Genomic DNA, 13,958 nt, shown 5'->3' with positions numbered 1-13,958 from the left:
CCCTCGCTGGTTAGATTTTGATAGAGAAGTAGGTATAAGGAGTAAAGGACAGAAATGCGAGAGAGAGAGGATAGGACAGGCAAATAGAGAAGTATACATTCTTGGCTTAACATTAGAGTCCGATATATCAACTGTAATTCGTTCTATCTCAACTTCGAGATTATTGAGCTAGTATTCAAGTTCACCCTGTTCGACCTTGTGCTGTGTCTTTGGGCCGTAGGTCGCTACAGTAGGTGTTAAGTGTCTATGCACTACATACGCAGAATACAGAACGACACGCGAGTCCTACCGTCTGAGCTGCTAGCCTAAGAGCACAGGCTCCAGAGCAGAGCCAGGAGGAGTGCCAGGGCTTTCATCATCTGTGTGGTAGCCCTCTCGGCTGACTTTAGTTTTTATAAGGCTGAGACATGCCCCTCTAGATGTCAAGGGGAGCTACCCCCCCCCCCCCCCCCGCCACGGCTATTTCCTCCCCCCCCTGCGAGGCCTCCAGCTCTCCCACAGATGGTGTCCCGTGGGAACATTTCTCAAGGGGCTGTGCAGGGAGAGCGTGTTGCTCACATTCCTTCCACTTCAAATTAGCACAAATAAATCGAACAAAGTGCGCTGGCACATCGTAGTCAAATAGAGGCTCATGGGTCTTTTCTCAATAAGTCAGTTTTTCATTTCAATGCTCTGTAGCACAGGGTCACTGCACGGCATTGTGGTCCCAGCACACCTGACCTTGTCGACTCTTGCTCACATGGACCGTAAGGTGCAAGTGCAACCGAACTGCAGAAGAGTGGACTAGCAAGACCAGCCAATGGAATTAATTAGAGGCACACTGAAGATAGATGGACCAATGGGAGAGCAAAAGGAAGCTAGACCTTGCCCTGCGGAACGAACCTTTTGACTAGGGTGGGCAGTAAATTCCACAATGCAGGGGTGGGCAGAGTTTTTGGCCAACTCTGGGCTTCAAGCAGAGTGCGGAGGGGGAAAACTGTGCAAACTCCATCAGCAGAACAGAGTTAACCATCCACCCCTAGCTGTGACCCGATAAGGGGACACTAAAAAGGTGTTGCAGGTGGGGCTGTGATATCGGGCTGTGGACTGAGTGGCACACTGGCCTTAGCTGCAGAGGTGTGGGCACATCGGCTTCTTTCACAAATTGCTGGGGTCCCTGCTTGGGTAAGAAAGGCTGGTGGTAAGGAACACCTCGGCTAAAGCTACGAAAAAATGGTGGAATTGTTGTGACTTGCGAGCCTGGGTAGAGGCCCAGAGATCTAGTGATAGCCTTACTCTCCTTTAAATGTTCAAAGGCTGAGTCAGCTTTTTTCCCCAAACAGGCAAGTCTCAACAAAAGGCATGTCCATCAAGGAGGACTGGACACTGGCAGTGAAACCAGTCAATGCTAGGCACACATGGCAATGAATGGCAAAGTGGTGTATATAGCTCGCCCAAAGAAGTCTACGATATCCAAGCCACAATGAATTTAGAACTTGTCCGTACCAAGACTATCTTGAATCACCTGCAAAAGGACAAAGATCTTCCAGTACATGAGGGGGGATTTCTGCCACTGAATCCCAAAGGGCATGAGTGTAACGGGCCAATAAACAGGAGGAATAGATCAACTGCAGCGCCAAGCAGGCTGATGAGAAGTGTATATGGCAGGGCCTCATTAAAAGAGAGAAGGGGCTTGGAAGCAGAATGGCCCAGTTGTAGAACCTCTTTCAGTGCGCTGGTTTTCAATTCCATAGTGGGGAAGTGGAGGTCACGGATTTTAGTTGTCCTGTGCATAACCATAGTGCAGGAGGCATATTCTTCTGTGGCAGGATCAGGAGAGGAGAAAAGCACCGTCTCCAGGGAGGTATCTAGCTCACTTGCATCCTGCAAATCTTCGTACCAATTGTCCTTGGAATAGGGCTGAGTGAACTCATCACCCCGATCATAGTCGTTATCGGAGAACGTCCCAAAAACGGACTGCAGAGAATGTTACCTGCCTTGTGGTAATGCAAGAGCAGAAACTGGTGCCATGGTCATATTCGGGTGCGACGCCAGAGACCACAATTTGGGCAACCTCTTCAGATGGTGAAGTCGGCATCTGGGTTAATGTACCTGGACCTGGTGTGATTGCGGATGCTGGAGGCGGCATTCCAACTGGCACCGAGGAGAGAGTTGTAGGTCGGAGGATCCAGCTAGCAATGGCAGTAGTCCAGGTAAAAGGCCCATTTGGCTCCATGGGGCCATGCGGTGCACCAGAGAGAGAGATGGTAGAGACCCGAAGAGAAGGAGCATGGCTGCCCAAAATTCTTCGATCTGGCATGGCATGGCTGAAGGCATCAGAAACTCTGTTTGTGCAGGAACCAGCTGAAAAATCTGCTCCAAAGTTGTCTGACTTCGAGAGCAGGAGGGATCTGGTTGGCGCTTCCCACATGCTTCATCAGGGAAGTGGGAATGGCATGAAGGAATGGAACTCGTGTTGACAACTTGTGTTTTTTCTGCTTAGCGTAACACTTGGGGCATGATGAAGACTGGCTGCTAGAGCAGGTCCATCAACTCTCGGAGTGGGATTAACATTGAGCCTGTGAGTATGTGAATGGTAGCCCCCCCCCACCCCCAAGTAACGCTCTGCGAGCATGCGTGTGGCGCCACCTGGGGTGGAGTACGTGCTACCGCTCTCGGCCTTTCCCATCTTTGAAGCGCAAGCCTCTGCTCAAGTCAGTATCGCCGCCCGTACGTACCGGGGTCGGATTGTGGAGCTGCACTCTGTTTCCTTCATAACTGTATTGGTGGCATATTTTGGCAGTCGCTGACTGCGAGTCAGCCAAGAGTGGCATAGAGACATTCACTAGCACCCCGATCGGTGCTGAACTGCATTATTACTTGCTTCTACGATCGGTGCTTAACTGCATTATTACTTGCTTTTACGATTCGCATTAGTACTTGTACTACAACCTGCATTACTACTTGCTTTTACGATCCGCATTAGTACTTGCACAAGGAACTGCATTATTACTTGCTTTACGATCTGCATTAGTACCTGCATTAAGGACTGTCTATTTCTACATTACAAAGTGCATTACGAACTGCATAGCATTGCATTAGGACTGCATTAGACCATCATGAACTGCTCATTAATACCGCAAGAACCTACAAGTGATGGTTGGCCTAATAATCGGCCCAGTGAAATATCACGAATACGCATATGCTGGATATTTTTATCATTTGGTCTCATCATATTTCTTCTTAATAAAGATACCACTATTTTCCTAAATCAGTGTGTTGTCCATTTGGGGTGTTATCACTGCGTTACTGGGGAGGTGTTTGCAAATACTTTACACATTGCCTTGGAGATAAGCCTGGCTGCTCATGCCAAGCTACGGGAGGGTGTGCAGGGGTTATCTAAGAGGGTGTCCCTCCTTTCCCGGACAAGAAGCAAGGGTCCCTATTTGGACTAAGGTACCTACCTCAGCCAACTAGAGACCGCAGTTCTAACATTGATGTTACATTTGATATAAGTGAGAGGTACTGTGAATATAGGGTTCAGGACCCACCAAGGGTCAAATGTGATTTCAGAATGTCAGCAAAAATATTTATATCTACGTAATGTGAACATAAAGCAAATTAATGTGTAGTATTTAATAGAATGTGTATAAATAATGTACTTTTCTTTTTTCAAAGACAAAACACTAACTGGACAATCATTTATTGAATGTTGTTGTGTGCCAGAAAATGAAGATTACTAGCCCACGCCACTTTCCCCAGAGCAGATCTTGGACTGCTCTGCTGTGCTACCCTGAAAGAGCCAAGTGCTACAATGGGGTGCTTGGTTTCCAGTCAGACAACTGTGGACCTATTGCTTGCGCAGGCCTCATATCTTGCAGAACGAATAATTCATATTGTCACAATAAGACAATCTCTCCAACCTGGTAGTTGAAATCTATCCCAAACCCTGAGAACGGATGCAGTCACCATGGCCCCATCATACTAAAAGCACAAGTACATTTTACGAAAAGTCTTCATCAACGAGCTCCAGACCACAGAAATGCCCACCAATTCCACCACAGCTGACACTGCACTGGAGATGAAAGGGGGGTCTCCTTAGATACTGCCCCTGTTCAAATAGAAGAACAGCATTTCCCACAAGGTGCATGCCATGAACAGTACACAGAGTTTCATTGTACTTAATAAAATTAAGTATTTATGGAGCACAAACCAAGCTGCAAGGGCATTGGAACGCTTAAAGGAGAGAGTAACGGTAAAGATATCAATCCAAGAACAATGAAGTTAGAAGCAATAGAACAGTAAGAAGGTCCTGGCAAGAAAAACAGGGGGAATACTGTTCGTTTGAAATAGAGAGGGAGGAAGGAACTAGCTTGGAAAATGTATTTTGAAAAATACGTTTTGGGGGTTTTCCTGAAAGACAGTAGGTTTTGGTGTAGTCTGATAGTCTGTAGGGGATGAAGTTCCAAAATCGAGGGGCCGGGCAGGAAAAGGTTTGATTTGCTACTTTGCTTTTCTTGGTCTGAGGGACTTTGAGGAGGAGGCGGACTCTAATTCTTGTTGTCCTTTCCCAACCTGTAGTATGAACTTTGCTCTCTCACCTTGATGGCTTTTGAGTTTTGTAGGTGACAAATTTATGCGAGCCTCGAATGGAAGTCAGCAAAGTCGTTCAAGGACCGGAGTGATGTAGTCTGATTTTATATTTAAGTATTGGAGGCGAGACAAGCTCCTTAAATGTAATGCTTGTCATAGGGGCTAATCAACTCAAGCACAGATGAAAGCCATTATTGGTAAAATCATTCCCATTGCTCTGCGTGGATCAGAGATTATATGCTTCGATAAAGAGATTAATTATAATTAGGACTCCCGGTTTTATGGTATTTTTTTTTCTTACATTTTCATCTGCATTTATCCATATTTATTTTTTGTTCATTTTATCTGTATGTATCCACATTTATTTTTACAGCAAGCAAAAGAAGAGGCTGCAGCTAGTATTTTTTTACATTTTTTTTTAATAGCCAATGAACGCTTTCACTCAGTTGATATATATATATATATATATATATACACACACACACCAAATTAAGTATACTTATTACATTCATCTGAAAACGTTGCCATTGTAGTACAAGCACATGTTCAAGCTCCTAGAGTCAGAGTGCTCGTGAGGACCAGATCAGCCGTTTCCCTTTGCAACCAGCAGCCAGTCTTGTAGCACTTTTCATGGCATGTGTAATTATTGGTATTCAAAGCAGGATCGATGATATAGGGCAAGTTGTGATCCACTGTTATATGTGCTTCCTAGAAGCTTCTATACTTCCGTTTTTAAATTATCTTCTGTACAACACTGAGAAGGATGTCCTGTAATAGCTACAACGTGCAATGTTCCAAAACAAAGACAAAATAGACTACCGGTGCCTGTAATTCTTGAGAAAAGTTATATGTACCCTATGCTGGTCAGAGAAAAACAACCAGCAGTAATTGTTCACCACCCACTGCACGCCAGGAGTACATGCCAATCTCACACCCCATCCGGTCAAGCTATATTATCTTGTGGACTTCCCTCTAAACACCCTGCTTCGTCTCCCACCCCCTGCAGGAAAAAACTTCAATCTCGAAATAGCGCACTCTGATAGTTTATAATGAATGCGCGCTAATGCTTCTGAAAAGTCAGAAATTTAAACATGAATAAGCAGAGGACCATTGCATGCAGCACATAGAGGGGATCTGCACTGGCCCCATCCAGGTGTAGTATCCCCTTAACACCAGTCAGGAATGAAACCACGACACCCGCACTAGATGCAGAGCCCAAACCCAGAGTTTCAAGGCGGCGCAGAGAAGTGTGATTAAGGGGCGAAGGATTGCCCACCTATCCACTTAAAGAGAGGTTGACACTACAAAAGACAATTCCCTTCCCCCCTCCCCTCGCTCGACACTATTCAAGCAATAAAACATAGATGTGCGCCCTCCCTTTCACTTACATTGGCTTTGAACAGGCTGGGGGAACTGTTATGCCCCCACAGTAACACATGGATCCGACCACGATTAGGTGACAGAAACTAATTACGAAATGTGAGCAGGGGTTTGGGGGCAGGCAGAGTGCATCCAAAGATCACATCAGGCAGAGGGGCGTGGCAACCTTGGGCTGCAGCACGGCTGCGCAGCAAGTGTCTCTGAATCAGTTTCGGCAGTATTTTACTGTTTCTTTAGGTTTCGCCCTGGGCGTTGCAACTGCGTAGCAGTTGCTCCGCCCACGGCGAAACCTCATGATCCTACATATCGACTTTGGTTCCGCCTCTGTCTCTCATTGGCTAGCTCCATAAATGGAGGCTAGCCATTGGGAGACAGAGGCTGTCAATCACGCTTTCTGGTGAAAACGCGTTTCGGGAGCGTTTCTGGGACTTTTTTAAGTCCCGCCCCTTTGTCCCGGGCCGCGCTGTCATTGGCTGCCGGCCCGGGACACCCCCGTGATGTCATTCCCCGGGCCGCGCTGTGATTGGCTGGCCGGCCCGGGACCTGACTTGTTTGCATTTGTATATGGCGTTTAGTGAACCCGAATGTATTGGAGCCCTTTACATGAGCACCATTTAAATTACACAAAATCACATTCACTGTTTTTTTAGGCCTGGGAAGATTACGTGATTTGCCCAGAATCACAGGATGTTGAGGCGACTCGGGGACTCGAATTTGGTTCCTCCGTTCCAGAGTCGAGAGCAGCATCCTCTCCCGTAGTAGGTAAATACCTCATTGATACAATTTCTTTTACAATCAGATTTACTTCCGAGCAGTCAGTGAGTACCAATTTTCTGGCAACCAAAACAATGAATTATGTAGCCAACAGTTTTTCAAGCAGCTTTGTTGACAGTTCAATTTAAAATCTTCATTAAATGTTTGATTTATGCACGTGCAACTTTGCCATCATTTAATCTGCTATCAAATGACAGATGGCGAGTGTGCTCCGGTACTTCAGAGTGGAAAGTCATAAGGCCTGACATTCCACACTGGATGAAGGAGAGAGAAGACGAAATTGTAAAAAGACTTATCTCTAAAGAGTTATCTCTAAGATCTCTCATTCCACCGGCCTCCTCGGAGTACTTCGCAGCAATCCCTGCTCTGTCAGCGTCCTGGCCCCGTTCTCTCCATCACACCCACCCACTCCACTTCTATTTCCCTCGGCTCTTCCGCTCCCCGAGACTGTCCATGAAAGCGTGTTCCAGCCTCCAGGCAATATTGCCACTTATTCATTCGGAGCGCCACACAATAACAAACGTTTAAAAAAATACATACAATTGTTTAGAATGGAAATTAACAGATAAGCCGTGTATACAGGTAATTCATCAAATATAACATTCTGGTGACTTTGGAGCTGGGGAAACAGTTTCGAGTCTCGGCGTCGCCTGAGCAGCCTGTGATTCTGGGCAAATCACTTAATCTCCCCGCGCCTACCCCCTCCCCCCTTCGCCCCCCAAAATAAATGAATGTGTCCTTCCTTGTGTTACGTAACTGGTGCTCATGTAAAGCGCTCCATTAAAGTCTGGTCGAGTTAGCGCTATATAAAACTGCAAATAACAAATAAATAATCGTCTTGTAGGTCTGGTGTGTTACTCGGGTGCTCCGGAGCTCAAAGGCACAAAGCCAATTAGCATAGGACAGAAACGTATGCTCAAAACTGATATGTAAGTCCTATTGCACTGTCTACGTTTAGGATGTTTCTGATCGCATTATTCTATTTTTTGATGCTTGTCCCGTGTTTAATGTCTGCCTCATTTAAGCACATAGTTGGCATTTCCGTTCTGTGTGCTTCCCAGAATACAGAGTTCCCCAATTTCAGCAAGTAAGTACTTAAACAGAATCGCACTTACATTTCAAAATAGTTGCATCTTAAGCAGTGCTAGCCTCTTTGCTGCTAGCCAAAGATGCAGTCTTAATTTAGTCAAATACTCAGGACTTGAAATGGAAAAATAGAAGTAGCACTGCAAATACTTGCAATTAATTCGTGTGAATTTTCTCTCAGTCTTTGCTTACGCTGGTTTGTTTGTGCACAGACATTTTTTTCTGGTTGTACCCCTTTATATATTTGCTAGCAAACCATACATGTTGCCACCACTTCCTTTCTTTTAAAGATTTTTTTAGAAAATTATTTCTCATGTGTTAACTAACTATAAACTTTTACGAAGGTTAACAAAGTTTCTTTCTTTTTGTTGACTCACCCCAGACAATTTCTGCCCATCTCCTGTTTCCCGAACCACTAAAGATAGCAATTATGTAAAGCGGTCTTGACTCCACAGTGGGCGGTCATTTGAAGACTGGAAGTTCAACCACACACTTCTCTGACATGCAAACAGCTGTCAAACAAAACATCATTTCCACATCTCCGCGAATGTTTGGAAAGCGGATTGCCTCCTGAGTCCCGCCAGTTGCTCGATTGCATTTCATGCTTCAGGAACCCTTGGCAGCTTATATGGAACACGAGCTGGTTTTAAACGGATTTGTTAGCTCGTGTCAACACAACTTAAAGTAAACGAGAAAACTAAATGTGCCATGCAAGGCTTTATGACGGACGTTCTAGCCATAAGCGATAAATGGTACACACCTGCATTGTCATTTTATCGCAGCGGCCCCTTTAAAATCTGACCTGTTATCAGAACAAAACAAATTGTAAATTAAAACAACATGCTGTTTCTTTGTTTTCTCTTATTCTCTCTGTCTCTTGTATCTTACTACTTAGAGTAGGTTTTAATGTATAGAGGGTATCTTCTTTTATCAGGGCTATCAAAGACATTTTGGATGTGTGGGGTCAGTTACAAGTTTATGGCGAGGCCCTCTTAACCTATTTTCCGCAGATATTTAGCGGGTCACTTCTTTGTTAAAATGTCACTCTTTTTTTTAAATTTTACTAAATTAAGTTTGCACCTACTCTCGCCTGCACCCGTAGGAAGGCGAGAGGTACTTCAGGGTTTACCTGCAAATTACTGAAGCACAAAAGCGATAGTACAGAGAAGAGAACAAAAAGCCTTAGAAAAAGAAACATGAAAACACACAAAGTAACAAATCCGCTCCCACTCCAATATATCACCCCTCCCCTACACAGCATCTAGCTTTGGGTGGCATCTTATTCTGCCAGTGTTTTCCTCCTAGGCGCTTGTCTTGCTTGCAGTTACATTTGATTACATCTCCTGAAATCAAACGGAGAGGTCTGAGATATCTTGGACCTGTTACTTTTCTATACTCTTTAAATAAATTGGCCAATATGGGACCCCAATCAGTTTCATATACCCCTCTCCGGAAGCTAGTCATAGTTTTTTTTCTTAGTCAGGAGCTCCCACGTCAAAAAATCTACTCCTGCAAGACAGCTATTTTTTAAGCTCCCTCTCTCACCAGTATTTCATTCAGTGCTGCGTCCGGTGCCATGGAGTATCAGTTGTTGCCATGAATGCATTTTCTGTGTGTAACACACAACTTTGACCTTTACAACGTGTTTTATTACTATGCGGTTCTTTACCACACAACTGATATATATTTGTGTAATATACATATATTCATTGAAAAAAACAAAGGTTAAAGTAAGTAAAATTTTATTCGATCAATTGTATGACCATAGCAAGGTAAAAACAATTAAAAAACATCACAGTTGGTGGATATGATCAATTTCCTCATAAAAAGAATCTAAACAAGCATTTGCAATGCAATAGGTCTCACATTAAGAAAGTTTGAGCTATTGGTATTGTAAATGACACATTTTTAGGTTTCGCCTGGCGTCCGCTGCGCAGCAGCGTTCGCGCAGGCGAAATCGGTTGATCTACACTATGTGGCTATGTCCCGCCTTTGTCTACCATTGGCTAGCTCCATAAATGGAGGCTAGCCATTGGAAGACATTGTTGTCCGTCACTCTTTCCCCCTCAGGATGCGAATCGGGGGCGTTCCCATGCCTTTTTTTAAGTCCCGCCCCCTTTTTTTCGTCACCCGCCCCTTTTTTCGTCACGGCATTATGTTTTGGTGTTTATTACGCGTCTTAGAGGTAAACCGTGTTTATAATTTATTTTTAGTAACTTTTTTTTTTAGAGTTAAGCTATTTTGACTCTTCTTTTAATGTTTTTTAGGCTTTCTGTGTCCCGTCGTGCCTGGCTGTCGTCTCCGTTTCCCGTCGTGCATGTATTCCTTTGCCCGGTATCATTACGCGTCTTAGAGGTAAGCCATGTTTATTCCCGTAGTGCCTGGCTGTTGTGTACATATTAGTTTAGTGTTTATTACATTGAAGACTTGCTGTTTTCATCGAAACTGCTGTTCGTTTACTTTTGGGGGAATGTACCGCATTTTAGAACATCAGTGTCGGACACGTTTTTAAATTAATTACAGGCAACCGCCATCTTTATCACAGTTCGGAGACTTGCTGTTTTCATCGAAACTGCTGTTCATTTACTTTTGGGGAATGTACCGCATTTTAGAACCTCAGTGTCGGACACGTTTTTACATTAATTACAGGCATCCGCCATCTTTATCACAGTTCGGAGACTTGCTGTTTTCATCGAAACTGCTGTTCGTTTACTTTTGGGGGAATGTACCGCATTTTAGAACCTCAGTGTCGGACACGTTTTTAAATTAATTACAGGCAACAATGACATTTACTCATCAGTTTTCAAACATAAAAAAAAAAAAATTGTCATGGAGATTGTCAATAGCTCTAACTTTTTGAAAGGCGAAACCGTTGCATTGTAAATGCTTGTTTTATAAATGCAGACAAAGGAGAAAATGGTTTCCTGTTTGTATTTATATGTGAAAATCTGCTTAAACGGAAAACCGGGAGCCCTAATTATAATAGAAAAGAAGGGCTTTTAATGAAATGGGTTTATAATCTCCCTAAATCCTCAGTGTTGCCCGCTTTGAGGTCAGATTTGCTACTTTGCCCCTTGGCACTGGTGTAGTAACTTCATGTTCACCTTATGAGTCTAAACTATTTTCACTGGCTTAGCAGTGGTCATTCGATGCTCATAAGGAAAGTTTTTCGAAGGTTTGAAACAGAGGTTAACCTGTTATCACAGTCAGTCTGGAGAGAGATTAATTAATATCAGGACCAATTACAGGAAACAACTGCTGAAAAACGTATCTTATAAAAGAGTCACTCAATCAATCAATCACGGTTTTCTATAGCGTGGCTACTCACCCATAAGGGCACAGGGTTTCAGTTGAAGAGTCAGGATTTGAGTCCTGAATTGGGACAGCGACAGGGATTGCCTGAGATGGAGGGGCAGGGTGTTCCAGGTCCTGGTGGCGAGGTAGGAGAAGGACTCTGGTCTTGTGGATCTGTGGGACGGTGGCAAGGGCCAGTTGGGCAGAGCGTAGGTGTCTGGAGGGTACATGGAATGAGAGGCGGTGCTTTAGATATGCTGGTCCTGCGTTGTGGAGGGCTTTGTAGGCAGGGCCGGACAGGCTGTAGCGGGCACTGGGCGTTTCCCTGGTGGGACGCGTGGGTGGGGGCCTGTTTTAGGCTCCCGCGGGGACGTTTTTGTTATCGGGAGCCAGCCATATCGTCCCCCTGTAACAAAATCGGCTGAAACCGTCCCTAGTAAACAGCTCGGCCGCACCCCCAGGGGGAGCCGGTTGAAAAGTTTGCCAGGGCCAGTTATGGTTGCCAGTCTGGCCCTGTAGGAGCAAGTGTAGTTCTCGAAGGTGTTCAGTGATGTGCAGCCGCGGTCGGCAGTAGGAGTTCCTGCAGGGCGGTGAGGTGGGGAGGGGCAGGGTGGGGGGTAGTAATGTATGGATTAGGGAGTTTAACAGGTAAGTAAACATATAAATAAATAAAACGAATTTCGTTGAGCGCACTGCATCACATTTGGTGATGCAGTGCACGCAACAAAATTTGTTTTATTAATTTTTATGTTTACTTACCTGTTAAACTCCCTAATCCATACATTACTACCCCCCACCCTGCTCCTCCCCACGTCACTGCCCTGCAGTAACTCCTACTAACGACCGCGGCTGGTGATGTGGCGAGAGTAAAGAAGGTGATCTGTTATTTCTGTTATGGAAAGACTCGGGGAGTCGTACCTGAGACTTACTAAACAGATGAGCCTTTAGTAGCTCTCTGGACTGCTGTACAGAGCTCACAGTGACAAAGTGGTTATTAAAATAGTTCTCACATTACCACATGGCAGACAAGGTGAACTCTAGGTGGCTGTTGCTTAAGCAGAAAAGTGTCAAAATAAATTAAATTTACACAGTGCCTAGATAACAAAAAACAAGTAAACATTTGAGTTTCCCCGAGCTGTGTCTATAAGTGTGAGTTATATGACACGCGATGAAGCAACCTTGTATGAAAAACAGAATGAAGAAAATAATTTTCAACAAGTAAGTTACAAGGCATATATGTTATTTGTATGTGTTATGTGAAAATGAGCAGAGCAAATTACACACCTTCTGCTTGACTGCTGGTTCATTCTTGTGCTTGCCAGACTCCGATTCTTGTTCCCTATTTTTAATATCTTACAGGCTTCTTCGGTGCTGCTAACATTAAACCACTTTAAGTCTGTAAAAAAACACATTGTCTCATTATATACAGGTCCACTGGTAAATTGCGCCATCTACTGTGCAGAGACGCCGATAGTTACCTTTTAAATAACTGCTGCCAGCTTGATCATCACAGACCTTTAAAACAGCACGTTTTTGCTGTTTTGTGGAAGAAAATACATCCAACAGGTCGTAGACATATTCATTGTAAATTTCACAAAATGACACCCACGCCGAATATTGGCACATGCTGATCGCATCATCGTTTGATAAAATAAAGTTTTCAGTCATATCTAGGACAAAAAGAGACACAAATAAGTACATCCAATTCTCAAGAAATCTAAAGGTCTGTATAAGTTACAACTCCATTTTCAGTACCCTTAATTTCTGCCTGGGCAAACGAAGTACATTTTGGGCCGCACCTCTTACTCAACTCTGTTCCTCATTATCTGACAAGATGGAAAATGTACGCACAGTGGAGTAAAGAGAATGGCAGTAAAATTTACTAATTTCCATCAGAAACGTTCTTACATGCATTTCATTGGGCGTGAGATACAGAAGTGACTGAGGCAGTGAGATGGGTATACCCAATTACCCATGCATAGGAATTGCAATAAAGGAGGCCAAGTAAAGGGTAAGTAAACAAATAAAAGCACATTACAATACATTTGCATTTTAGCAATAGGTGTATTTACAGACAGGGGATGTAGAGATAAGCTTAAAATTGAAAAACAAAGGAGCAGTCTCATTCAACTCAAGGAAACTCAAGCTTGAGGAGTGTTATTGCTGCTTTGAGTTGTATTACAGAGAACATAACCTTGAGATCCAGAAGGTCATTCCCGGGATGAGGATCAAGCAAACGGACCACACTGATATAATGTGATCTAATGGGGGGTGCAGGTACGTGGAGAAGGTGGAGGTAAGCAGTACCCACAAAGCGAGTGGCTATTTATGAATAAGGTATGTCAAACATGGCAGAGATGGGCCATAAACTAGACAGAATCCATGCTGAGGAGTTCATCCTGAACTGTTGGGTTAGAAGTCAGGCAGTCTATGGTGAAGAGACAGGAGATGGAAGCCAGGCGAGATAGAAAACATGGGTGAAAAAGCTGATATTAGAACATGGGAATGTTGAGCGCTCCATTGTAGACAATGAAGTGCTCTGGGTTTCTAATGGCTGGTAGAAGCCCAGAGCATCAACATTCAAATGTTTGTTCACATCGACAGCTGTGAACAGAGGCCTCACGGAGCCCAAGGGGATTGCAACCCCCTCGGGCTCCGTGAGGCCTTGGTTTTACAAATTAGAACTTTCGGCCCTCTAGGGGGTGTAATGTTCTAATTGTGATAGAGCCCTCCGTAGCGTGCTCTACCAGCCATTACAGGTCCGCTCCCTTGTTAAAGGCCATCACCTTTGGCTCAAGCCTTTAACACTAGAGCAGGCCTTAAATAGCCGGTAAAGCCTGCTACGGCAGGCT

At 44.3% G+C, this 13,958-nt stretch overlaps 1 protein-coding gene across 1 annotated transcript in view; it reads right to left on the bottom strand.

Annotated features, from left to right (window-relative positions):
- Nucleotides 1–13,958, bottom strand: part of LOC144828803 (kinesin-like protein KIF20A) — a 412,946-nt gene that overhangs the window by 287,346 nt on the left and 111,642 nt on the right. Inside the window, exons 7-8 of the mRNA XM_078687291.1 lie at nucleotides 12,585–12,776; nucleotides 12,391–12,502 (exon numbers count right to left, since the gene is read on the bottom strand). Coding sequence (XP_078543417.1) covers nucleotides 12,391–12,502; nucleotides 12,585–12,776 — 304 coding nt within the window. The remainder of the gene's footprint in view (nucleotides 1–12,390; nucleotides 12,503–12,584; nucleotides 12,777–13,958) is intronic.

This window comes from Lissotriton helveticus, chromosome 4_1, assembly GCF_964261635.1.
Source record: "Lissotriton helveticus chromosome 4_1, aLisHel1.1, whole genome shotgun sequence".
Lineage (NCBI taxonomy): Eukaryota > Metazoa > Chordata > Amphibia > Caudata > Salamandridae > Lissotriton > Lissotriton helveticus.
This window is presented reverse-complemented; position numbering and strand designations above follow the sequence as displayed.